The sequence below is a fragment of the Ochlerotatus camptorhynchus genome, unplaced genomic scaffold (assembly GCF_037179485.1).
Source record: "Ochlerotatus camptorhynchus isolate MF236.1 unplaced genomic scaffold, CSIRO-AGI_Acam_v1.1 ptg000094l, whole genome shotgun sequence".
NCBI classification, from domain to species: Eukaryota; Metazoa; Arthropoda; class Insecta; order Diptera; family Culicidae; genus Ochlerotatus; species Ochlerotatus camptorhynchus.
Window position 1 is genome coordinate 920,330 of NW_027040584.1, and position 27,709 is coordinate 948,038.

The 27,709-nt window shown below is 42.5% G+C and overlaps 2 protein-coding genes and 1 non-coding gene across 6 annotated transcripts in view; 1 reads left to right on the forward strand and 2 right to left on the reverse strand.

Annotated features, from left to right (window-relative positions):
• The window catches only part of Lerp (lysosomal enzyme receptor protein), a 483,866-nt gene extending 456,236 nt beyond the window's left edge, over window positions 1–27,630 (reverse strand). Inside the window, exons 1-5 of one of the 4 annotated variants that reach the window (XR_010517500.1) lie at window positions 27,460–27,630; window positions 21,746–22,671; window positions 12,354–13,350; window positions 11,304–12,284; window positions 11,181–11,242 (exon numbers count right to left, since the gene is read on the reverse strand). Coding sequence is in view for 3 of the 4 variants with exons in the window: in XM_065218874.1 (XP_065074946.1) it covers window positions 11,181–11,242; window positions 11,304–12,284; window positions 12,354–13,350; window positions 21,746–21,895 (2,190 nt within the window). In the remaining variant the exon portion in view is untranslated. Of the gene's footprint in view, window positions 1–11,180; window positions 11,243–11,303; window positions 12,285–12,353; window positions 13,351–21,745; window positions 22,676–27,459 lie in introns of those variants that run through there. The other 3 variants (XM_065218874.1, XM_065218872.1, XM_065218873.1) reach the window with 3 other exon arrangements.
• On the forward strand, window positions 1,254–11,174 carry LOC135698747 (protein toll-like). Its single transcript, XM_065218871.1, has 2 exons — window positions 1,254–3,015; window positions 9,237–11,174. Exons 1-2 carry the CDS (start codon window positions 2,066–2,068, stop codon window positions 10,990–10,992), a joined length of 2,706 nt encoding a protein of 901 aa, XP_065074943.1. The 5' UTR covers window positions 1,254–2,065; the 3' UTR covers window positions 10,993–11,174.
• On the reverse strand, window positions 19,556–19,662 carry LOC135698816 (U6 spliceosomal RNA). The gene has a single exon (XR_010517504.1). It is a non-coding gene; the product is annotated as a U6 spliceosomal RNA (small nuclear RNA).
• Window positions 27,631–27,709: the final 79 nt, after the last annotated feature.

Here is a 27,709-nt window from a genome sequence, read left to right on the forward strand (position 1 = left end):
TATCTGAGGAGTAGAATGTCTACTGCCAAATCATTCCGCTGAGCTTCAGAGCTTGTGAGCGAAGGGGGATAAAATGAGAGTGAGGTTTGCTGATATTCATGTTCATGTTTTCTATCACACGCTCTTACTCTCACTCTGGGTGAACTCTGATCTTCTTGCGTCGAACAAAAAAGTCACCCGGAGTCTCGAGAAGCGCACCTCACGTCAAATCATCCTCTCGCTGAAGTTCACTCTCCCTCTCTCTCGAGGAGTTTTTGTTTACTTCTTCCATATTCCTGCCGCCACTCACTCGAGGTGAGGGTTGGCTAAACTCGCATGACAAGAGTGTTTTAAAACCTCCAGTGAGTTTGAGGAGTTTCAGCAAGCCTGCTTGTATGTTGTGATGTGATGGGCTTGGTGGCTTTAGAGCGACCATTTTTGCTTACTGAGTAGAACATCAAGAGTTTAATCTCAAGCCCCTCCACATTCAAGATTCGTTAATCGATTTATTTGTTAACTACAAATCTGCATTATCGCGTATTTCAGTCGTTCGTTATATACCAAGCGAAAACGTAGTCATGTTTTGTCGCGGAGCGTTATGGTTCTGAGATGCTCGATGACCCAAGAGGAATTGTTTTTGCTTACTGACTGTCATGAAAATGAACATTTTCTTTCGATAGTCGGGTATCGAGAGATTAAATTAGCAACACATAAACAATATATACTTTTGGTTGCATTTCCAACTTGAGGCGAATCCTAACCGAATACCCTACCCGAACGTCCAACTCCGTGGCACTTAATGAGGGTGTCGCTAAGTCGGTGGCCTGTCGTTAAGTAAGTAATACATCAACATTTTCTTCCCTATCCCTAGTTATGATAAAGATGGGCGTGGCCGGAAATAGCGACAGTCATGCTGTTGGAATTCTTGTTTAGATTAATGTTTACTCCCCAGCATTATTCCTTAAACTAATCTGACTGAGATTTTCAAAAGGGTCGAGAGTGTCGCTAGTATCTAATCTAGCGCTAACGCTAACGCAAAGGAACACATCTTAGTCCTTTTTACTTTTTATGCCTTGTTGATAGTGACACGACTCTGCTTTGTCCACCGAAGATGATCTTGAAACAAGAAAAAAATAGTTATTTTTCATCTACGTGATTCCTAATCTTTTATTCACTGTTCGCTAGTTTGAGGTGATCAAGACTAGGATTCTGATGCATGGTCATTATCGGTTATTGCTTGATTTTGCTGCGAAGGAATCCGTTTTTGACTGACAAAGGAGCGCGCCTTTGGAGGGAGTTGCAACACGAATTGGTCGAAAATTAGAATAAAATGTAAACAAGTAAATCATTCTCAAGAGGCAAATGAGTAGCATACAAACCGAATTTAAATAAATATCACACAATGACTCATTCAAACTAATATCATATTGCGTTGACCAATCGTAATTGCAGTAGTAAATTCCAAACTGTAAACACTTTTTTGCCTCGTGAACTCTAGCCACATGACATAGCGAGAACTCCCGAATACATCCATTATCATACCATCTGTTGTAAATAACAATCCATGGCAGTACGATCAACATTGGATAATTTCCCAAATTTTGATTCGAAAGCGAAAACCAAAAATCAAACCAAAGAGAAAATGCATCGATGGCAAATTTTGGCGATCGGATCCCAATATTGGTGCAGTTGCCTTTGTATAAACAGCATCTAATAAACCAATAATAGGCTGTGAATGACATTATTTAGGTAATAACGCATTCTTCGAGGCAAACGCGATCGCCCTGACGATTGGTCAGTTGCCGAAGAGCGCAAGCGCACAGAGTACAGTATTGATCACCGCTGCCGCACACTTAGTTCAGCGCTATCACGTTTTAATATACAATTGCAACGGGAAGTGGCGTCCAAAACCATCCCACTAGCAGCTTTGCCTACAGAGCATCATCATCAAGTCAGTAGTTGCGATTACTGCGTCGCATCAATACCTACAGCAATCAAATGTTTACTGCCGTCGGCGGTTAGTCGATCGCGGTGACCTTTGAGCCACTTGATAGTTGACAGTGAGAATCATTCCGGTGCAGGTGTAATGCCGATGTTTGTCAATCTGCTTCTGTTTGCGCTCGGTGCAGTTTCACCGGTGGCGCGAGCCAATTTGTGCCACCAATTTAGGACGCTTCCCGAACCGGGTCCGTGCAACTGTACCATCGATGGACAAGTGTGGTGCTCTGATTTTCGGTTGGAACAATCATGTCTTAATCGGAACGATCACACCTTACTATGCATTAACTGTGATGGAGGAAACTTAAACACGAACCTGACGATGCCGTTTGGCGTCGACTTTAGTGCGATAAGAAAACTAGAAGTGTACTCTTGCCTGGTGAATGCCCCCCTAAAGGACACTCTGGACAAGATCGGAATACGTGATGTGCGAGCGGTGCAGTTCTACGATGGTACGCGATTCGAACATCAGTTGCCGTTAAGTGGGTTGAACTTGACAAAGGTGAAAATATACGCCGAGAATATAACTCTGAGTGACAACGATTTGCTTCCGGATAGTGAACAGTTGGAAGAGTTTTACTTACAGGGCAGTTCAATTAGTGTGATACCGAATAACTTTCTTGCGAACAAACCGTTCGTGAAACAAATCTTCATTGCAAACAATAGCAAACTGAGTGATCTTCCTGAAATATTTGCCATCCCGTCGTTACATAAGTTACATTTACAGCAAAACAACATTGCAAGAATAACGTCGACGGTATTTTCCGTGCTAAGGAACTTGACGGTGCTCGATCTGAAAGCCAATCCAATCAAATGGGTGGCAGAGGACGCTTTTCGAAACAACCGAGCTTTGATATGTTTACACTTGAGATTCGACGATGGGCAGCTGCCGGAGCACGTTTTTGAGCCACTGGAGTCGCTCACAGAGCTGCGAATTGTTGGCGGACGATTGCAGATCATTCAGGAGCAGCTGTTCCGCAATCAAAGCCGCCTTACGATACTGGATTTGAGTGACAATCAATTGGCACAACTGAAAGGGTAGGTGAAAGTATGTGTGGTCTAATAATCAGTGAAATTCCTATGCAATGATGTGTATAGAGTTGTACGTTCTGGCAATTGTTGAGGTAAAAACATTCACCATTAGTGTTGGGTACGTGTTGTTATAGTTACAATCTTGGTCATAACACAGTAGCTTGTATGTATTTAGATTGACTTGCAGAGCTTATGGCGACTTCGATTGCGATTAGGTGAGCCAGAGCGTACATCGACCGGAGCCAGGTTACAAAAACAAACGATCACACTCATGTATGTGAGAAAACAAACAGATCCTATTTTGATTTCCCTGTATGGATGATTTGGTTTCATGTGAAATGGAAAAATTGAGCAATTGCAGTCCAACTAGTGAAAGAGGGATTCCATCCAGAATGAGCTCCAAAAACCTGAAATCGTGCGTAACCATCTTCGATTTAGATGATAATAGGCTCATATTTTCAGTAGGAGAGATGACCATTTGGACTAAAGAGTCATTTTTGAAAAGGGCCACACATAGGCCAGATAGGTACAGATATTATTAAAAAAACATGTTCGAAAACAGTTGTTATGATCGTGTAGTGATTGTTTGAGATTGTTTGAGTGTGCAGTGCGAAACTGTCAAGGGGTAGGTCACTCCACACACCAATCTTGGGTCATCTTTTTTGTCAGTGTGCCGCAAGTATGGCGATTGTGTCGGTCATAGAGCAAGCTGCGATTGTTTGTAAAATACCCATCGCGGCAACCCGGTATTTCTGACACCTTGAATGTTTTGGTTTGAAATCGCAAGGATAAATCGGATTGAGGATGACGCGGGAAGTGGTGGGTGTGTGAATTTTCGGTGTTTTGTGATCCATAGGGTAATAAAAGTTCTGTGTTTTAGTGTTTTATAATGCCCTCAAAGGCAGACCAGAAATCTAGCCTTTCGGCCGGAAAGAGTTGGAACCGGTGGGGAGCATTGTTAGAGACCAACTATAGAGGGTGATGAATAGACTTCTTTAGATTGCTTTGTGTCATTTGCAGCATTATTTGAATTAAGGGTATTAATAAGGTCTGATTGACTGCCTCTTCCTCTTGAGTCCACTCTAGAGCCTACATTTCGTATTTAGATCTATAAGTGAACTGGTGGGCTGAGTTCCTCTTGTATATTCAATTAGAAGATGTTCCTGAACATACAGTCAAACAGCACTTAATGTTCTGAACAACTTCAATGACAGTTGTCCAGCAGTGCTCCCATTTTATTTACAACAATCTAATGCCTACGAGATTGTGCCGAAGGTATGCCGAAAATGTGCCAATGGATGTGCCCAAGCTGTGTAGAATATAATTCCGGCACAATGTGCTGAGTGACTTACCCCTTGGAAACTGTACTTTTCTGTTTGGTGTTTGAAAGAACTACGTGGACTGGACGTGGCAATAATGAACAGGCCGAGACTTAACGAACAAAAGAATGTTTTATTAAAGCAAACTTGAATTGCTCACATCGAGCTCTTGAATTGGAATGACAGCGAAAAATAACAGAAGTGACCAGGTCAGGTAATCCAACGACTACTTTGATTTCACCCCCTATCGCTTGGATAGTCCCAGCATCGTCCGAAGTTCCTAAATCGTCCGACGTCCAACGATTTAGTGAAGAAGTCAGCCAACTGGTTGTTGCTGGCAATCGGCTCCACCAATAGCTTTACCAGCAGCGACGTGATCACGAAGAAAATGGTGTTTAATGTCGATGTGTTCGACTCTCTTACTCTCCAAGTTCTTGGTCATACCAATGCATCCACGGTAGTCCTCGTATATGGTGATTGGTTCAATGTTCAGCTCACCGAGATCGGCTAGAACACCGACTAGCCATATTGCTTCCGATGCTGCAGCACTCAACGCTACATATTCAACTTCGCTTGAAGAAGTTGCAACTGTTGTTTGCGTCTAGCTTGACCACGCAACAGTACATTCGAAAACACGGAAAACAAATCCGCTTACTGATTTCCGGTCGTCAGTATCAGTGGCCCAGGCTGAATCCAATAGGAAAGCAAATGTCCGGCCTTGTGGACATCATCACGTACATCAGGCTTCCCAATAATTCACGGTACGGTTCTTGAACACCTTCGGCCACTTGACAATCCAATTTCAATCCTTTCTCCATTGGCGTCCTTGTTGCATTGCACTCCGCCATGCCGAACTTCTGCAAGATCTTTTCCAGGCTGGTTTCTTGAGACAGCATCATTCTACCATTTTGTTGATCGTACCGTATCTTCATCCCAAGAAAGTGAGTCAACTTTCCACAATCGATCATTTCAAACATCGCCGACAGTTCGCATTTCAGCTTCATTATGGTGGATAGCTGCATACCTGCTATCAGTAGATCATCGACATACAACACGATGAAAACAACGTCTTTTCCCCTCTTGTCGATACGGGTGCAGCAGCGCTTGATTGAATTTTTCGTTCCAACAACGAGGAGACTGCTTCTGACCACACAGCGATTTCTGTAGCTGGCACACCAGCCCAGGGTCTGCCTTGACGCCATCCGGAACAGCTATGAAGATTCTCTTTTGTAGCTCACCATGAAGGAACGCCGTCTTGACGCCCATCTGATGGAACTGGAATCCCCTTTGTACGCCTACGGCCAGCACAATTCGAATCGTCGTCAACTTCGCAACGGGCGCATATGTTTCATTGTAGTCCAGGCCAGCCTTCTGCAAGAAACCTTTGACTACCAGTGTTGCCTTGCATTGCACATGGTTTCCTTCCTCATCCTCTTTCACGCGAAAGACCCACTTCGACTGCAAGGGCTTGACACCAGCAGGGCATTCCACCGTCGTCCACACCTTATTGTCCTCAAGAGATTTTAACTCGTCTCTAACTGCGGTAATCCAGAGCTGTCGATCTTCTCGATCTTCGATTTCGGCGTACGATTCCGGAGGATCTGGGAGCCTGCGCTTCCGTTCACTGCGTCTAGTGTCAGACTCTGAATAGTCATCACCTCTATGTTGTGAAGGGAGCGCCCCAGGGTTTTCGGATGGAGCTTCTTCGGTTGGTTCTTCATCCAGATCAACGGTGCTTTTCGTATCCGGATCGACTTCATCTTCGGTTTTGCTTTCGATAACAGCTACTGCTTCTTGTTCGACCGACAGCATGGAAATCACTCAGGGAACCTTCGAGCCTTCATCTTCTTCATTTGCGTATGGTAAAGAAGTTTCATCGAACTTGATGTCACGAGAGATGAATACTTTTCTTGCTTTTCTGTCCCATAAGCGGTAGCCATTTGGAGCATAGCCAATCAAGACCGCCTCCCGACTCTTGTTGTTCAACTTCTTCCTCAGCTGGCTTGGAACCCACGAAAACGCTTTACATCCAAAGATTCGCAGCTTGGAGAGTAAGTACGTTCCAGTAAGTGCTGCCTCCGACCACATGAACTTTGGCATATTTTAATTGATAAGTATGGTTCTCACCTTTTCTACTAGGGTTCGGTTTAACCGTTCAGCCACGCCGTTTTGTTGAGGCGAGTATGAAACGGTTGGCTGAATTTGAATTCCCTTTCGTTTGGAGTACGCTTTCTGTTCTCCGGAGCAATACTCACGTCCCTGATCGACAGTTACCTTGGAAATTCGTTTTTCAAACTGGGTGGTTACCATGGCTTTATACTCTTGAAAATGTACGAAGACTTCGGACTTTCTCTTCATCAGGTAGATGCACGTAAAATGGCTGTAGTCATCTATAAACGAGACGAAATATCTCGATCCATCCCAAGCCGGCGGATCGATTGGTTCCCACACATCCGAATGTATCCGCTCTAGCAATCGACTGGCTCGCTCACTAGTTCCGTTGAAGTGTTCTCTGCACTGCTTTCCAAGCACACATGTGTCACAGAATCCAATTGAATCAACTTTTGGACCAAGAACTTCCACCATATTGTGTCGAACTAACGCATTAATCGTGGTTTGACTGGCGTGACACAAACGACGATGCCAGAGATTGCTGACCTCCGCTGCGCAGAGATTTGCTGTAGGTCCTACCACGTCCAGATCTAACTCCAACTCGTAGAGATTTCCTCGCAACTGTGCCACACCGATCGCCGCATCTACTTGCTTCATCAACGCTTGATGTTTTCCGCCGCGGCTTGTGAACAACACGTCAATCCCGGCTTGGGACATCTTCTTGACAGAAAGCAGGTTGCCTCGCAGCTCTGGTACGAAAATTACATTTTTCATCTGGATCAGAATACCTTCTTTGGAAATCCCCTTGACTTCGCCTTCATATTTCCCAACAATCGACACACCATCTTTGGCCACATCAATAACGAAAGGTTGTTTGAGCTTCCGAACCGACTGCATGCAATCTAAACTGTTAACCAGATGGTCGCTACAACCGGAGTCCACGTAGAAGATGGTTCGCTTGTTCTGCACCCTCGGTTGCTTCTGGTTCACCATGAACGAAACTGCTTTGCTTCCAACCGCTGCGTTGACGTTACCAAACAGTCTTCTTGACACGACAATCTTTCATCATGTGGCCAGTTTTGCCACATCGATGACACTTTCCGTTGAACTTTCGTTGCTTCTTATTTCTGCCTCCAACAAACACTGCTGCCTTGTCTTCGCTCGAATCATCCTATCAGACCGCTTGGATTCTTCAGCCAGTAACCGCTTTTTCACAGTCTCCAATGTGAGGTCGTTTTCGTTGATATTCTCTAGAGCCGTTACAAGGGAGTCGTAGCTATCGGGAAGGGTGAGAAATAATTGCGATACTTACGCGCCTGCCGATTTGAGTTGGCGTATGATATCGTCGAACTGTTGAAAATGATGCCGCATCGACGCATCGAAGTTCCTTCGATGCCTGGATGTACGGAGCCTGGCTTCCGCAACAAGGTCTGACTTGCTACAGACTTCTTCGCATATGTATCTTCCAGTGCCTTCCACATTTCTCGAGCAGTCTCCTTGTCCCGTACTATGCCTAGACATTCATCAGAAAGGAATCCAACTAGTAAGGACTTCGCTCTCCGATCTATCTGCAAAAACTTCGCCCTTCCCTGGTCCGATTCTCCGGGAACTGGCTTGGTGAATACGTCCTAAACTTCTGCCGCATCCAAGTACAGTTGAACTCGAAACCGCCAATTCTCGAAGTTCGTTCCATTCAACTGCGGAATTCCGGAGCCTTCCTTCGTAGACGAGCCCTTAACCTGAAGGAACTAAATACGTGGACAGGACAATAATGAACAGGCCGAGACTTAACGAACAAAAGAATGTTTTATTGAAGCAAACTTGAATTGCTCACATCGAGCTCTTATATTGGAATGACAGCGAAAAATAACAGGAGTGACCAGGTCAGGTAATCCAACGACTACTTTGATTTCAGTTTCAGATGCAATCAGCAATAAAATATTTCAATATCGCCTTGAGTATTCTTGTTCAACTGTAAGAAAAGCATCATAAAATTGCTTGGCTCCCAATGAGGGTTCGTAACAGCATAGACGGCTGCCCTACAGTAAAAGTATGGACGTCTGTCAAAAGTTGTTCCAATCGAGTGTTCAACAGAGTCGCATATGTCTTCGACTTTCATCTCATCCGTGATACGCTTCGTCGAATCCAGCCTGTTGATGTCTGTAGTTGTGAGAGCAAATTTTCAAGGGAATTTGTACGAAATTTCTACGAAAATTGTTGGCTGATTTTGAGAAAAATCTCAATGGAATTTTTAGAAGAAATTCAAATGAAATATGAGGAGAATTTAAATCTATTTTGGGAATGTTTCAAAAGAATTTCCAGAGAAAAAATACTGACGAGAATTCCATGGTAATTCTAAAATTCTAAGCGTGAATTGTCAAAGGGAAACTTTTTAAGTGAATCAGTATGAGCCTCATTGCCGGCAGCTTTACGGAGCCGTAATATCTCTTATTTCAAAGAACAAGATTTTCTTAATCTAAATCTAGTATGGATGGGACCGATTACTTGCGATTTACTCGAAGTTATAGGGGTAACATATTCGTCTGACCGTAGAAGATCAGGAGAGTAGTATGGAAGTGGGGTTTGTTGGCCTCATCCGAGAGTTATCCCCAGCAAAGTTCAGCACAGCACACAGAGGTCCAAATGTCGAATTCAAAATTCTTTAGAATCGTTCCAGATTCTAGTCGCTTCGTACAAACGGGATCGAAATATGAAATTTTGATTATTTATTACAAATTCGTTACCCTGCGAGAGCTTAATAGAATAATTAATTAATTAACTCTTCCCTTTTTCCAGACCCATCTTTGCCAATTTGAACGTCCTCGAGGATCTAGAACTAGCCAAAAATCAGCTCCAGTCCATTACCAAGGAGATCTTTCCTAAACTAAACAAACTAAAAAAGATCAACCTGAACGGAAACATGTTCACCGACATTTCGTCCAACCCAGAGTCCATCTCTCCCTTCGATAGGTTGAACCTGTCCGAGCTATCACTCGAATCGAACCAACTAAGCAACATTGGCTTATGGGCCGACAAGTCCAGTCTGAAGGTACTGAAAATGAGCAAAAATCTACTGACCAGCTTAGACGTCAGTGTCATTCCCGAAACATTGCGCGAGTTGGACCTATCCTACAATAGTATCCAACATGTACACGTCAGCGACGAAACTCTGAACAGCAACCAGCTTCAACTTAAGCTAATACTCAAGGGAAACTCGCTGAGTTACGATTGCCGGTTGATGAATTTCGTTCGATTGGTTCTAAGGCAACGTGATTTAAGGGTTATTCCGTCCATCGGGATCGAACAATTGAACGAAGAGCAATTATTCTGTGATCTGGAGCAGCCTTTATGTCCGAAGGAATGCCACAGCTGTCGGTTGTTCGGACCCCAACGGCAGCTGATCATGAATTGTTCGCACAAGGCATTGGAAGCGATACCGCGGATCCCAACGGAGCTGCATCTAAATGCATCATCGGTCGTTCTGGACGTTCGCAACAACTGTATTCGACTGCTTCCAAAGCTCGAAAGCAATCCCGGATTCGGACTGGTGAATTCTCTGCTAATGGATAACAATCTGTTCGAAAGCTGGAGTGTGGCAAATTTGCATGACAACCTCACATCGATCTCTCTGATAAACAATACTCTCCAAAATCTGGATATGAAGCTGGTAGATGCAATTATGGCGCTGCCGGAACTTAAACAAATTCATCTACACGGTAATCATTGGCCTTGCCACTGTGCGCTTGCCAACCGGATGCTTCTCCTTCAATCCAAGATCAGCAACTTCAACACCCTAACCTGCGGTGACTCCGGACGATTACTGTCGACGATTGAACAATCATGCGAGAATCAAATGTTCGCTCTAACCTCGATCTCATTCCTTACCCTCATGCTGATCGCAGTTGGATTCGCGATCTACTATCGCTACCAAAGGGCAATCAAAACTTGGCTCTTTGTCAACCATCAGTGTCTGAGTTGCGTTTCCGAAGTGGAAGCGGACGCCCATTTTAAATACGATGCATTCATTTCATACTCCCACCACGACGAAGACTTCGTAGCCAGCGAGCTCGTTCCGGCCCTGGAAGCGGCTCCACAAAAGTTCCAACTTTGCATTCACGTGAGAGATTTCATCGTCGGAATGCCAATTCAATCGCAAATCATCCAGGCCATCACCAACTCGCGGCGTACGATTGTCTACGTGACGAAGCACTTCCTGCAGTCGGAATGGACCCGGCACGAGTTTCGGTTGGCGTTCGATCAATCGCTCCGGGAGAACCGGACGAGATTGATCGTCATCCTGGCCAGTGACGTCAGCAAACGGTTGGATGAACTGGATCCTCAGCTGAGGATGTTCTTCAGTACGACAACGTATCTGCGGAAGGATGACGTGGCCTTTTGGCGAAAGCTGCTCTATGCAATGCCTCGCCGCGATGTAGTCACAATGAAACAGGAACGGAAGGCTCAGAAAGAGGAGCATCGATGGCGAAACAGTTCGCTGAGGGAGGTAAATCTAAAACGGGAGCAGAAGGATGTGGCGGATGTGAAGTTGTAATAAATAGGGTAAACAATACGCAGTTGGGGTTTTCTGAATCCGAAAGCCTCGAGTCGTCCCAACTGGAATGCCCAGTCGATACTTTTAAATATCAATGTCCAAATATTTTACGATGGCCTTAAAAATAAGTGCTTCAAGTGTACATTTTACATCTAGGACTTAAGCCCCAAAAGAACCATGCCACTTACCTGATAAATGTTGAAGCTTAGTAGACTTCCGCATTTGACCCGCAGATTGACGTTGATATTTCCTGCAATGTCAAAAAAGAGCCAGTTAAAAATCGTACCGAAACGCAATCACTCTCAACTCACCTCCCGTTTCCTTGCAGCTCGAATCGCCAACGGTAAAGAACATCGTTACCGCTTGCTCCCGATAGTTCGATACCACCGTCAAATTTTTAGTACAAATCTGCACCTTCCCATCCCGCAACTCCTGCGACCCACTGTCTTTACTGGCATTCACCACTAGCTCCCCGCTGGCGAAAATCTTCTTCAAATCAACACTAGATCCCGTCTCGTTGCTCAGGATCTCGCAACTTTTCTGGCGGAACTCCGCTCCAAACCGTGGACACATCACATTCGTTGCCCACTCGAACCGGTAGTGGCACTCGTGCATTACCTCCTGCAGAATCGGTACACCTCGCCCGGCTTTCGGTTGGCAGTAGAACTCAACCTCAGTCGAAAGTTGCGTAGCATTGTCGTCGGGACAATCACTTCCCCGAAGGTACCTCAGCTGGACGCGGTCACCAACCATGGTCAACGAAACGTCCGGATAACCGAGCGATAGTTCTTCCTTCGGAGTGGTATCATTAGGCGTCTTGACAGCCATGCAAGCGGCCGATCCTCCGGGGCACCCCAGTCCATAAGTCGAAAGTAACGGACGACAGACGTTCAGATAGAATTTCCTAGCCTTCGATATCGCGAGGGAATCGTTGACCAGTGCTTCGTAATTGGATTCGGCGTTGATCAGCGCACTCAGATCGACTGTTATGTCATTTTCATTGTTCATAGCGACGCAGGAAATTCCTTTGCTACAGGCAAGTTCCGTTTCCATCTGAATGATCACCTCACAATTGTTGTTTTCCACCAACTTGGGTTGAGACTTGTCTCCCTTATCAGTTTCGCAGATGAATTCGATTTTTGTGGTCCATTTTTGATTTTGATTGCAAATGGAACCCGATTGATATAGCAGATACGGAGCTCCGGTAATGTTGTACAACAGGTCATCGTTGACGATACCCAAACTGACGGCTTGCAAATTATTGTTGGTCAGCTGACATGCTCCGGACGTATCTACGAGTAGAAATTCTGGATTAGTGTACATACTAGATTTTAAATTTCCACGATAAAAAGTTAACCTACCAGGGCACTGGCTATTGGCCATCTTGCAGATTCCAAACTCATACGACATGTTCGCTTCCTTTACAGAATAGACTCGGTTTGCCAACGAGCTCATGTTGAACGTCAGTCCGCTGTTCGGGTCCACCACAGCGCAAAATTCCTTCTTCTTACATGCTAGTGACGTCCGCCAGAGAAACACATGAACGCAACCCTCCTTAGCGACATACTCCGGAGTCTCTTCCGTAGCGTCCGGGTCACATTCAAAAATGATCTTCGAATTCTGACAGCTTCCCTCACTGGAATTCAAATGCATCACCAGTTTATCGCCTTCCATCGTCGGATTTGGATCCGTTTGGCCATAGTCGTGATAACGCTTCCTATAGTCGGATTCCGAGTTGTTCACGAAGCAAACGCTACTTCCCGGTGGACACATAGTCATGTGGCCGTATTGAACCGGCTTGCAAGCCGTAACGGAAAAGTACGATCCATTGCGATCGGCGACGTGGTTGTTGGTGTGACTCAGTGGCAGCAGATTGAACGTATGGCCAGTGGCATCTTTGACGGCGCATTCATTGGCTTTAACTCGATCCGGCAGCGGAGCACAGGCCAAACTGGTCGTCCAGAATATGAAGTAATTGCACTGGTCCGTTGAATACGGTATAACACTCAACGGTTCCTTGACCACCGAGTAGCTGCACATCAGTATGATATCCAACGTATAGTTCATCCCATTGCGACAGGGCTCTCCACCGGTGAAATTGAAATGGATTCGACCGTCCGTCAGCTGGAGGGTCGAACGCATTCCCAGCAGAACTTGCGATTTGTCGTTCCGGTTGAGACATGCCGCTCCACCGGTGATGTTGTTGCATGGGAAATTTAGCTGATCACATACATCGAACAGGAACTGCTCGTTGATGTCCGACTTGACATGGTGCGCCAGTTCGGAATCCAACGCGGTTAGGTTGAAGGTTATGTTGTACAGGGGCTCCCTTACGATGCAGTTGTCTCCGGTTAGGGTCTGAAAGTTGAGAAAGTTTAGGAGTGGATTAGAATGGAGATTATCTGCGAATTGGTGTTCATACAGATGCCCACCTAATTTCGTTTGTTTTCAGTTGTTTTTATCCCCAGCCGGTATGTTATGGTGGAATAAAGAACAAACGATTTCTGTGCATATTGGGATCTCAAGAATCTAGGCTGCCACCAGCAACAAAGGCAACCGAAAGTTTACTCGGTGGGAAGCGCTAAACGACCTATAAAGCTAAATGTTCCTTACACAGTTTCAAAGGGTAATGGAATTTTATTGTAATTTCTAAGGACCTCATTCCAAGGGAGTTCTGGGGGGAAAATCTTTGAGAAAAACATCAAGTACAATCTGCTTTCAAGGTAGTTCTGAGGAGTTGTAGATTTCATGTGAAGCCTGAGATAGTTTTGAGTAGAATTTCAAGAAAACCCTGCATTGAATTCAAAGTAAATTTTAATAAAAAATCATAGAAATTTCCGAGGAGCAGAGCTCCAAGAGCGTTCTGAGGATAATTTCATGAAGTTTGTGGGAGAAACTAATCCGGGGCATAAGTATTTGATTTTTTTTTTCGGAGAATACTAAGGGGACGAGGGGGATGCTAAAAGGAGGATTACAATTAAGTCTGAGAATAACTCCAGGAGATCTTGAAAGGCATTCGGAAAAGAATTGTAGGAGAATTTGTTGAACAAATTATGAGGAGAAATCGAAGGAATTTGTGAGGAGAAATGCAAATGAATTCTTAGCAGATTTTCAATGTAAGTAGAATTTTGGAGGTCTGAAACGAATTCAATGATAATTCTGAGATGCTTTCCACAGAGTTTCTTACTGAGAAGAATTTCAAGGTAATTCCGAGGAAAATTTAAAGAAAATTGAATTCGGAGGATAGTTTCAACGAAATTTACAGGCATATTTCAGTGGAATTAGTAGATTAGATCAGTAGTGGTATTATTTAAATAATTCAGAGAAGCGTTCCAAGTGAAATTATAGAATAATTAGGATAGATTAGGTTTGCTTTATTTAGAATAATTTCATGAGAGTTTCTGGAGTGTAGAAAGCTACTACTGAGGAGAACTCCAAGTGAATTTTCGTGAGAAATCTCCGTTGAACATGGAATTGACTATACTTAGGCCTTCAGAACTACTTGGAAATTCCACAAAATTTTCCTGAAGTTAACGAAACTGCCTTGAAGTTCCTTCGTAATCTATGAAACTAGTCCGATGCTCACAACAGTTTTCATCAAATTTTAAACATACCTGAACTTTTTCGGACTTCCACAAATTTCCTCATTTTTCCTAACGATCATGGATCTTCTCAAAAGTTTCAATAATTTAATAAAGTTTTTGCAGTTCTTATGAAGCTTGTTGTACTGCTCTGAATTTAATTGAGCTGTCCTAAAAATGTTTAAGTTGCCGTGAAATTCTGAACTTATGTGAAGACCTTAATAATTTTCTCAACTATTTGACGTTTTCTGAAAAATTGGGAACTTCTTAAAAATTTCCGCATATTTTCTGAAAATAATAGAACTGAACTCCCCTGAAAATACCCCTATTTTAGGAGCTTACTTAACTTCTTTGAAAGGCTCCCGCATGTTGCTGATGTTGATGAAAGTTCCTGAAGTTCTCGGATCTTTCCTTTTTTTCTCTGTTCGGGGGACCGACCAGTAATTTGATCCATTGTAGTTTAGTGCATGTCATATTCCTCCATCACTATTGAAAAATAATGAACTACCGGAGGCATCGTGTTCGGAGTGTTAATTAGGAGCTTTCGATGGCTGTACCATTTTTGCATTAGTATAATTATGTGGCAAGTACAATCATACTCTATGCCCCCTTGAGAAATTTTCCAACTCCTATACCGGACCGGGAATCGAACCCAGCTACCTCCAGCATGGTCTGGCATTGTAGCTACGCCTTTACCGACTAAGGGAGGCTCCTCACGCCTATAGATCTTTAAACTGCTCCAAAAGTCTGGATTAAACTTATGAGAACTGCCCTTGGACATTCCCCAAAGATCTCTAGATCTAAAAAAAAAGTTTTCACAATTTTTCTTAAGTTCAAAATATATCTAAAGTTTTCTCACCGGTGAAATTCTCTGAAATTCTATGAACTTCTTAAAAGTTCCTGCAGTTGTTAGGAAGCTAATCGAACCGCTTTGAGGTTCTTACAGCTTCCAGTAAGTTTCCTATATTTTCATTCCTTTTGTTCCCGCAGTTTGTTTATGAAGTTCACTGAAATTCTCAGCATTGTCTTTCATTCATTTCTGTAAAGTTCCAAAAAATTTTTGTGAAGTTAATGGAACTTCACCGAAGATCTCCAATCTTCCATAAAGTAAATTACAGACTTGAAATAAATCTTTTTTTTTTCTTAATTCTGGCACTTTGAAAGAATACGAAACTTCAAGACATTGAATTCTTTAAGATCTTAGACTTACTAAAATTAAGTAAGTTGTAAAAATTCAAAATTCAATATATTTTATAGTAAAGCTGTTTCTTTGAAACTGATTGTCATGTCTTAACCCGTAAAAGCCCGGGACAAACTTTTTATTTTCATGGCCGAATAAATTGATTTTTTTTTACATCATTCTGATTAGTGGTTCTTACATCTGTTGGGTGGTACTCTCTCAAGGCCCCTCTCTCTTTGCTATATATTCAAGAATGTGTTGGCATGGCGGTGTTTTTCACAATCGTTATCATATATCTTACTTATCATCAACATATTGATTTTTTTCGTGGAACTCCCGAAAATTATAGATAACAAGGCCGATAAACGAAATTTTTCGATTCATTAATAGGCCCGCACGCTAAAACGGCCAACCATTCATTTATTTCATTTCATTGATAAGTTTAATGACTTTGAAGGGCCAATGATTGAAAAATTTCAAACCAAGGCTAGGCCCTACTGCTTGAGGCAGGGTCGTTTTTTCGTGATTTGTTTTGAATTTGCGGTGCGAAAAAAAGATGGGCGTACCATTTCTGATGACAAGCACAACGGCTTAACAAAAAGGGCCTATTCATGGAAAGATTCACAAAAAGGCTTTTTTATGAAATTAAATTGTTATCAATTTTCTTATATTTTTGAAAGCTTTTCGCATATTATGGATGTAGTAAATATATATTTTTTTTGCTTTTTTAGAGAGATTTCCAGCCTTGGGCTGGTTCATCTCTTAAAAACGAGGAGTGGGGACTTCAGACGGGAGTCCCCCTAATTACAGAGCTAATAGGAAGGGGAGGTGAGGTTCCAGAAGAGAACCCCGAGGATACGGAGTTAGGGGATGGGCGGAAGCTCCAGAAGGGAGTTCCCATAATAACAGAGTTTTAATAATTCAGTGTTGAGAATTTTCCTTTAATGCTACCGATGTTACTGTCCTTTTGAATAATCGTGGTCAAGTTCAAGTTTCGTGTCCTGTTCCTTTGTAGTCGCTGTGTTTAATTTTAGTGCCATAATTCGTCCATTTCCGTGTCCTTGTACATGCTTTGCTATGTTCGATATCTTCGTTCATCCGTGTCCGAGTCAGTATTTGTTGCCGAGGTATAGTTTTGAGTCCATATATTGGTCCGGATCATTGTCCGTAGTCGTTGCTTGGGTGTTCATAGATCAAATTTGGTTAATCAGACTTGCCTCCTGAAGGAAGCAGAAAAGTGCAGCGATGCTGGATTGGTCAGGGTATCCCTGATGCTGCCTGAGATCCCGTAAAGGGAACGGGGCCCATGGTACTGGGGGCATTCGCATAAGAAATCGTATCGACAGTGCACGTACCGCACTGTCGTCTAAATCGGCCTCCGCACTTTGGTATGGCCGGTTCTCAACCGGGATAGAATGACTTGGAGTCAGTGTTCAAGTGGATCCTCCCATTTCCTGGTATCCCCTTTTACCGTCCGGATAAATAAGTCTCGAGATCGCATCCATTCGTTAGTCCAGCAGTTCCATATAGTGATATTGATCCACCACTTTATGTCGGGGACGGGACCTTTCTGGTGTAAAAGTTGGACTATCTTCCGGATGCCGCCAGTGTCCGGGGATCCCACAGTGTCCGGGGACCCAGACAAAGGTTGTTTCCGAACTGGAGCGAACTGCTGGATACCCTGGATCCAGGGGTGTTCAGCTGAAGAGCTGCTAAAGGGTGATACGGTCAAAATTTGGTCAATATCAACTTGACGTATTTCTTTCAATTTTGCATTTAAAAAACCTGAACACCCCTCATTTTGAAGGTGTGTGTGTGTAGAATGTTGCTCCTATTTTGATTTTGGAATTCACTCTTCAGTTGTCAAAATGCCGTCCAAGCAAGAAGAGCAGCGTATCAAAATTTTGCTCGCGCATCGCGAAAATCCGAGCTACTCGCACGCAAAGTTGGCAAAATCGCTAAAAGTTGCCAAATCAACCGTTACAAATGTAATTAAAGTGTTTGGGGAACGTTTGTCGACAGCCAGGAAGTCTAGATCGGGGGGCAATCGAAAACCGGAAGCCGCTGAGACGACAAAGAGAGTTGCCGGTAGTTTCAAGCGAAACCCTAACCTCTCTCTCCGAGATGCCGCAAATAAGCTGGGTGTATCGTCTACAACCGTGCATCGAGCCAAAAAACGAGCCGGACTATCGACTTACAAGAAGGTAGTGACTCCAAATCGCGATGATAAACAAAATACGACGGCCAAAGCGCGATCCCGGAGGCTGTACACGACGATGCTGACGAAGTTTGACTGCGTGGTAATGGACGACGAAACCTACGTCAAAGCCGACTACAAGCAGCTTCCGGGACAGGAGTTTTATACGGCAAAAGGAAGGGGAAAGGTAGCAGATGTTTTCAAGCACATGAAACTGTCAAAGTTCGCAAAGAAATATCTGGTTTGGCAAGCCATCTGTACCTGTGGCTTGAAAAGCAGCATTTTCATAGCTTCCGGGACTGTCAACCAAGAAATTTACGTGAAAGAGTGTTTGAATAAACGTCTGCTGCCTTTCCTGAAGAAACACGGTTATTCCGTACTGTTTTGGCCGGATTTGGCATCTTGCCATTACGGTAAAAAGGTCATGGAGTGGTACGCCGCCAACAACGTGCAGGTGGTTCCCAAGGACAAGAACCCTCCCAACACGCCAGAGCTCCGCCCAATTGAGAAATACTGGGCTATTGTCAAGCGGAACCTAAAGAAGACCAAAAAAACTGCTAAGGGCGAGCAGCAGTTCAAGGCAAACTGGCTTTCTGCGGCGAAGAAGGTGGACAAGGTGGCTGTACAAAATCTGATGGCAGGGGTCAAGCGTAAGGCCCGGCAATTCGGATTTGGAAAAGCGGAAGCCTAACTGAATATTTTTCCTGAATTTTATACTAATTGAACTTGAAAAAGAAATTTAATTTGATTTTTTAAATAAACGATTTCACCGATTTACACGCGTTTTCCCTTGACCAAATTTTGACCGTGTCACCCTTTAAAACACTGGCAGAATCGGAGACTATGACGATCGGTTTGTTGGAAGGTAGGGTGGCAGCTACGAGAATGGCGGCTGCTTCAGCAGTGAAAACGCTGCAAGGGTCTGGTAGTCGGTAAAAGGAACACAGCTCCGAATCGGAAATTCCAATACCAACTCTACCGCCGCTTCGGGATCCGTCGGTGTATCGTACTTGATGATTGTTATATTTGGTTCGATGTAATTCGGCTACTGTTCTCACTAGTGCAGGGAGGTTGGTTCCCGCTCGGAAGCTGTTCTTTATCGCCGGATCGATGGACAGACCGGGTGAGTTCCAACCTCTTGCTAACAGATGGAACTATGCACTTTTCAAAAGGCAGCTTTCCACTCTCCACGCAAGCTGCCAACCTGGGGGTGGATGGAGGAGACCTGATGTGACCCTAATGGCCTGATAATACACTGGAGCCAGTTTGGAAACCAACCTATCAGCAGGCAGGCAAGTCAATTCTAAACCGTAGGTCAGTCTGGAATCAACTACCGCTTTTACTACACGCATACGAATAGCACGGTTGTTTTTTGGTCAATGTTCGGAGTAAATCAATCCTCGTTTGGCAGCTCTTTTCCACTTCATTAAAGTGGTCGACAAAGTTTATAGTACGTTCAGACTACAGAGTTATAACATGTTATAGCGCTATCTTGATGGTGGATTCTGTGTTGCAATTATTTGACAACCGTTATAACATGTTATAACTATCCAGTCTGGCCAGCGTTTTAGATGCCTATCGAGTCGTAGGCCGAGGATGCGGATAAAAAATGTGGAACGCTTCACGATTTTGCGTGTCATCCTTGCGCAGGGGCCATGCTAATCTACTCTGTATCGTTCCAATTTTAGTATATGTCCAGCCGAAGCTAGGACATGTTGTATACTGAGATACAGTTACTATTATTATAGTGAACAATATAAATGCCAAAAATACTTCAGTTTTCTTAAATATGAATAGTAGCGGAAAAATTTAAAATTCATTTTCTGGTTTGTTTACGTTTTGGACATAGGCCCATTTCAAATGTTACTCTAGAATTCTTTATTTTCTAGACTGCTCATGTGGAATGGCGGTGGAGGCAAAGAAATATAAAGAGATGGTTGAGTACCTTAAGAAGGATTTGTCGAAGAAGGTCCTTAAATCCAAAAGGCTACCGGAGGAAAAGGTTGGTCACACAGAACGGCAAACTATAAGATGCTTTGACGTCGAATCTTCTTCTAGAGCCAGAAACACTCTTTAAAGATTATAATGAGTTCATCGATGTCAACACGTTTTCCCTCGAGGCAGATAACAATTGATTTTTGTTAAATCCTTTAGTTAACGTTAGTGTGAATAATAGCACAGGTATCCCCTTAGCGACAACCCTCAGGATTTCAGTTCAACTCAGGAATGTGTCAACACCCAGTGGGAGCTGAATTTATATTAGCCGCAAAATCATCAAAATACCCTTTTATTTGAGTAATTCTTGTTCAACTTGCAAAAATGCAACATCAAGCATTGAGCAACCATAAATTTGCAACTATATTTAAAATGTTAATTGAACAGCCATCCTCAAACTACACCGAGTAATTAAGCTGTATGAAACTAGCAAAGTCAGTCATACTTTCTAAAAACATTCTGTGATTAGGAAATATTTCCCTGAATTTCAATTAAATTCCCTGATTTTCAGGTACAACAATGGATTCCCTGATTTCCCAGGTTTTTACCAGGTAGTCCATACCCTGGTTTATGTTTTGAGAGTTGGTGCACAGGTAGATTGAGGTTAAGGAAACGCCACTGGTTAAGGGCAATGGTGCACAGTTTTGTTCAAATTCGGTCTATTTAAATGTTGCAAAGTTTTCAAAATAACGTCTTAAATATTTCAAAAAATTATAGCTCGAAAACGGTATTCTGATACCAAAATTTGGTGTTGATCAGCATGACATAAGAGGTGAAATACCAAACAATACTCGTCGACAATGAGTCATAAGATTATAAATCATTAGTGCGAAAATAAAGCAAACATGTTGAGTGTAACGATTTCTATTTCGATTATCAGCAAAAAACAGCCACAAACGTGCCTGACTCAACAGGAACTCTTATGGTGGAGCAGGGATAACTCGCTCTTTGGACCATCGTTCATCGTATTCCCCCAATAGAACTTCAAATTTTCGCACCGTACAACCACACTCTGTGTTTTCACTGAAGGTGCAACCGAGTGCGCATTCTAGTGAATCTTCAGTGGAAACACGGAGTGTGACTCAACGGTGCGACATTTTTGAAGTTTGTATGGAAGAATACTAGCGTTAAACTATCTATTTTAAGCCGGATTAACGGAAATTTTAATTGAACTTAACGCTTAGCTTTTCATATTAAAAATTATTGAACGATGCTCAAAAGAGCGATCCATCCCTGTGCTGGAGTCCGCGAAACACATCACTCTATCACGCTAGATTATTCGAAGAAAATCAAAGCACAATTAGGAAGGTACTCTTTTTCGAATGAAATATACCGAAAAGCAAAGTTTGAATTGAACTAAACTGAATTTGAACACACTAAAATCCAGTCAGTAAGGTTTTATTAATTTTTGAATTCAGTTCTGCAGTAAAAATTTAAAAATCTGTGGAAAATTCAAAAATGTGACAATTTATTCCGAACTTGTAGATACTTAGTTCTGTTAGCCACATTTGATGATAGATAATAATAATATAAATTTGAATTTTTACTGACTTTTTCAACAATTCAAAAACCCAGTAAAAAAATACTGACTCCTGTGTATGATGCAAAATGCAGTTGCATTTTTTTCTTCTAAATATAACCTTGCACTAGTGACACGGCGCCAGTCATTTTTGCATCGTTGATGATGATGCTTCCAGTCTGTCGCCCGCCCGTGATCCCGAACGGAGTCGAACAAAAACAAGGAGTGATACTGAGAGAGGGTGGTTACGGATGAATGGATACAGATGATTATATACGTACCAAGCTGTTTGCTGACGAGCCAACGGGATATGCCAGCAGCATCAGTACCGCCACGGCCACGATCATCATCCACTGGTTACAGCGGGCTGGTAAACGCCTCGAACCCGGTGGGGTGGATATTGATTTTCTCCTTCGCGTTGTTGTTGACATATTTTCTCCGATGATGATTGCTATAGCCGCTCAGGCTCCAGGGATTTGTTTTGATCTTTTTTTTTCAAACAAAATAGCGATACTCTTCTTCCGTTTTTGTATATATTATCGTTTCCAACTGACAACAAGTGTGTTATGTTTTCAATCCCACTTTGTACCTAGACGTGAACGACGCGAAAGGTGTATATTTTTATCAGCCAGCACAGCACAACATTCACTCACACGATGCACAATAATCTTCGAAACGAATCCCCTTATGTACACACCTTTTAACTGTTTATTCACTGAATGCTAGTCGTCGCTGATAAGGGTTATCCAAATATCGCCCTCTATTCGAAACAACAGCCAAATTCAGACAAAGAACGGCACCAAATTCACAATGTACAGAATTTTCTGCTAGGTCAGCAGCTTAACTTGGTATTTTCAGAGAAATTTTCTTTTCGTTTTCCTTGAAGGACACCAGCCACACACTAGCGATGGCACTATGCACTGTTGTGAACGGAACGAACGGCTGCAAATTATACAACCACCACAACACTCCTATCGATTCGATTCGTCTTTACTCGAACGTCGTCAGCGTGCGTCGTATGCGTTGCGATTTCCCGCACTCAAAAAGAAAAGACCGTCAACCGACCGAAGCTCAGAAGAAACAAAACACGCGACCGCACTCAGTTCTCTCTTGCCGATGGAATAATAATTTGATGACGACTCACAGTCACAACAACACCATCTGATACTCGCACTCGCTCAAGAAAAGCATCGACCGATGATGATGGCTGTTGGGTGATGACGGAAAAACGTAAACAAAAGGAAACAGAACGAGCAGTGCTGCCAAGAATGCGGGAGCTGGATCTTTGTTCTGTAAAATGACCCTAATAAATTGTTATTTTGCTTAAGTACGTGTTCAGGGTATTATCCAAACTATTTGTGGAATAATTGTTCTATCATTATGGTATTTTTATGTTACCCTCGAGTCTATCAAGCTTTTGAGCATATGTTCAATTCCAGAGTGAGGGTCGTGAAACATTCGGCATCCGAAAAAGTTACATCCTTTTAATTTGTTTCAATATCTGACAAGGGCAGTGGCGTCGCCTTAACCTCAATCTACCTGTGCACCAACTCTCAAAACATAAAAAAAATAATCAAAATATTGCTTGCAATGGATAGATATCGAGTTAACTAGAAGATTAGCAGCAGGACAAATCAGCTGATTCAATAAATGTCTTAGGGAAAGCCGGAGTCTACAAAATCTCTTGTCCAGATTGCAATAAAATCTACATTGGTCAGACGAAAAGGACTTTGGGAACAAGGTTTAAGGAACACATCGCAGAGGAAAAAATAGCCTAACAAAAAGATAGATAAAGGACTTCATTATGAATTTAAATCCAAGGTTGCAAGGACATATCGTTTTGACAAATTAATTTTGAAAATAATTTGACAAAGGATAACATTAACATCCTGCGGAGTGTATCTTCGCCTTGGAAACTAGACGTAGCAGAAAGTTTAGAAATATTTAAACATAATCCATCAGCATTGCTTAATAGAGATCAAGGAAACGGATACTCTAGACCCTTTAGCATGCTACCTAAAACCATACATCGTAACATGCCTCTACCGGTTGGAGATTAAATTTAGGTACCTGGTTATGTAAATTGTGACATGGCAGTGGATACCTGTTGATTTTTAGTACCTATTGATTAGTATTTAACTCGTAGATAAAAGATGGATTCTTCAGTGGTGTTGAGTACTTGGCACTGATGAAGTTCGCAAGTAGTAGACGAAATATACGTATCTGTCAAAAGATAAGCAATTATAACGGAATTTAAAGGAAATAAACCAACCCACTCAAAGCTCTTCATTAAGTGTATTTTTCAACCGATTCAAGTATGAATATGGCATTAAATCTATTTTTGAAAGTTGGTGCACAGGTAAAAGGTGAGGTTACGCGGCGCCACTGGACAGGGGCAAGCCAGCTGTACTCAGAGTTGATATTTTTGCAGCGAGTAAATTTGAGTAACTCATGATTACTCGAAATTGATCAAAGTAGTCACACATTCATCAACAAATAAAGATTAAAAACTGTTTACATAAACATTAGCTGTCAGACTGATCTTTTTCGTATTATTTTATTATATTGATACTATAACCAGCCAAATTTAATTAATTTACGACACATTACCCTGATATGTTAAATCATGAAAAAATGGTATGTTTAGGATGTGTGACTTTAAAGATTATCCAATTCAAATGAATCCATCCACAAATCCGTCTGAAGTTTTGTGAAACCGTGTGAGTGGACAGTAAAATAGAAAACTAGCCAGCTGGATAGGTAACTCCAGCTGACATCTTTGTCAAACTAAACATTTAAATCGTTGTCGAAACATCCAGAAAGGTGTGCATTATGATTTGAGCAAATTAGGGGTCTACAATTGTAACGGTGAACTTCAGCAGAACGAATTTATGAAGTAGGTGGCCCTTATTACCGATGTCACTTCACGGTGAAGTGACAACTTATCACTCACGGTGAAGTGATTCCCATTTGATTTACATGGCAATACCAGGCGGGATTCATGGGTGCCCGCGCTACCACGGACCAAATTTTAGCGATTCGGCAGGTTCTGCAGAAATGCCGCGAATACAACGTGCCCACACATCATTTGTTCATCGATTTCAATTCCGCATACGACACAATCGATCGAGATCAGCTATGGCAGATTATGCACGAGTACTGATTTCCGGATAAACTGACGCGATTGGTCAAGGCGACGATGGATCGGGGACACTCTCGAGTCCCTTTGAATCTCGAAGGGGGTTACGGCAAGGTGATGGACTTTCGTGTCTGCTGTTCAACATCGCGTTAGAAGGTGTGATCAGAAGAGCTGGGATAGGCACGAGTGGCACGATCTTCAGGAAGTCCATCCAGCTTCTTGGCTTCGCCGATGACATTGACATCATGGCACGGAACTTTGAGACGATGGCGGAAACGTACATCAGACTGAAGGCTGAAGCTAGGCGGATTGGACTTGCCATCAACGCATCAAACACAAAATACATGAAAGGAAGAGGTTTTAGGGAAGACAATGTTAGCCTCCCACCCCGAGTTCAGATTGACGGTGACGAAATCGAGGTGGTCGATGAGTTCGTGTATTTGGGCTCACTGGTGACCGCCCAAAATGATACCAGCAGAGAAATTCAAATACGCATTATGGCAGGGAATCGTGCCTACTTTGGACTCCGGAGGGCGCTCCGGTCGAATAAAATTCGCCGCCGCACGAAGTTGACTGTCTACCAGACGCTGATTAGACAGGTGGTCCTCTACGGCCACGAGACCTGGATTATGCTTGTGGAGGTGTTTTCGAACGGAAGGTGTTGCGTACCATCTACGGTGGAGTGCAGATGGATGATGGAACGTGGAGAAGGCGAATGAACAACGAATTGCACCAGCTGCTGGGAGAACCATCCATCGTCCACATTGCAAAAATTGGGCGACTACGGTGGGCTGGGCACGTCGTAAGAATGCCGCACGACGACCCAGTGAAAATGGTTCTAGAAAGCGACCCAACAGGAACAAGAAGAAGAGGCGCGCAGCGGGCAAGGTGGATCGACCAAGTAGAAGGCGACTTGCGGACCCTTCGCAGACTACGAGGTTGGCGAAGTGTGGCCATGGATCGAGTAGAGTGGAGACGACTTCTTCGCACAGCAGAGGACAACAAGGCCTTAGGCGGCGTTTAAAAAATGATGTTTTGGATGCATTTTAACAACATGAAAACTGATAATTGTTGATTTTAAAATTAGACGACACCCACCTACGAACTCCAAATTTAGCAAAAGACACCTCCCTATAGCTGTCAAATTTACTTTTGGGAATATTCCTTTTCTTTTCATCTGCGTACCAGGCTTTAAATTTAACTCATGGTTAAAAATGACATTTCGAAAGTTATTTTCTATGTTCGAAAATCCCTGTGCTGTCGATCGACTGGTTTTCGAGAAGAACTCAGCCACAGTTGTCAAAATTTAACTTCTTGTCTGTCAGAAGTAACCACGCTCGGATATCAGGGTTAATCGATAACTTTCAATCTGTCAAATTTTAAACAAAAGTTAAAAAAAATCCACCAAATAGTTCACAGCCTTAAACTGGGTTTAGACAGAGCAAGTCAATTGATCTAGTCAGTTGAATTCAACTGTCTTGAACGCAAATTGAACGTGTAAACTATGCCATTCAACTGACTTGATCAACTCACTTGAATTGAAAAAAATTGAACCAGGCTCAACTTTTCAAGCCAATTGAATTCAACTGAGTGGATCATTTGACTTGCCTAGTCTAAACCCAGCCTTAGTGATCACTGTTAGACTCCCTTCGTCACTGACGAATGATGTATGGAAAAGATGATGTTTCTACGGTGACAATTTATTTTTCGTTTTCGTCAAACGTCACTGAACAAACTCTGATCTAAACCATTAAATGGTTTGTTAAATTTTGTGGGATAGTTATACCACAAACGAAGTGATAGACGGAGCGGCTCGAAAACTTTGGTGACGCACCTGCTAATGCAATTTTTCAGTGTACCACATGGAAAAACCACTGCTACTGGATTGTGCCACATGGCAACACTAAATGTACTAGAATGTTTTGGTTCTATCTCTTTCACTCTACTCTAAACTTAAATGCATAAAAAAATTACAAAATGATACACTCTTTGCACACTGTCAAAGATCATATTGCACACAAAATCAACTATGTTCAAATCAAAACAAAAATACTAGCCCATCTAGTGGCTAATGGCACAAGCTTCTAAGAAAATTCTATTACAGGGAATCACATTATTTTAATTGATTTCTTCGCCAGTTAGTCGTCTGTTACTTCGTTTGTGGTTATGCCATCCAGATTGCCGTTCGTTGAGGTTTGTGTTTATTATTAGATTTATTTTGAACTTTGTACATTAGCCAGATGTGGGCCTCGTGAAAATGTGTAGTGGCAAAGAATGTATGGGAAAAGGATTGGCAAATCAAAGATGGCACTCGTGGAGAATAGAAGAACTATGAAAGTGATGATGGTTTCAGAATTTTCCACGGGGAGGTATACGAGTGCAATCTTAAAATGCTTTTATTTTGCAAATGGAGCATTTTATTTAAATCTGGTTGCTGCTACAGTTGTAGAAAAGCTGAAATCTATGTATACACATAAAAATCTAAAAAGAAATTATTTTTTCTATAATATTATTATATATCTATTAAGTAGTCCTTAAGTTTTCTATTAGCGTAGCATTAACCAGATTTAAATAAAATGCTCCATTTGCAAAATAAAAGCATTTAAAGATTAACCTCACCGTGTAAAATTTCGAAACCATCATCACTCTCATAGTTCTTCTATTCTCCACGAGTGCCAACTTTGATTTGCCAATTCCGTTAATCATAAAAAAAATTAAAACACTCCTATAGCAAACAATAATCCTGGCAGCACTGCTATACGACTTGCAATTTTTTTTTCTGAAAAAGGTTTTCATTTTTCCTTCTTGATACATGCTGATGAGTCACTGCAAAATTTCCGATTGCGATTTTTCTACCTTCTATTCACCAAAGCACCTTCTATCCACCGTGAACTAAATTTGATTGGAAGACACTTTTTCTTTTTTGAATTTGCAAATTTTCTTATAACCACCGTCACCCAAAAAGTGATAAAATATTACTTCGCGAATCGAGCACGCACCGCACAAACAAACACGAACCACGGGACTGATGATGCGAATGAAGTGAAGAGACAAACTGTTTTGTTTTGATCCTGATTTTCATTTCTTGGCGTATTGAGCTTTCAGA

Bases quoted from the DNA above. Each gene is read 5' to 3' on its own strand.
- LOC135698747 (XM_065218871.1), top strand. From the start codon at position 2,066: ATGCCGATGTTTGTCAATCTGCTTCTGTTTGCGCTCGGTGCAGTTTCA. The intron at 3,016-9,236 runs GTAGGTGAAAGT...CCCTTTTTCCAG, and splicing joins CAATTGGCACAACTGAAAGG to ACCCATCTTTGCCAATTTGA.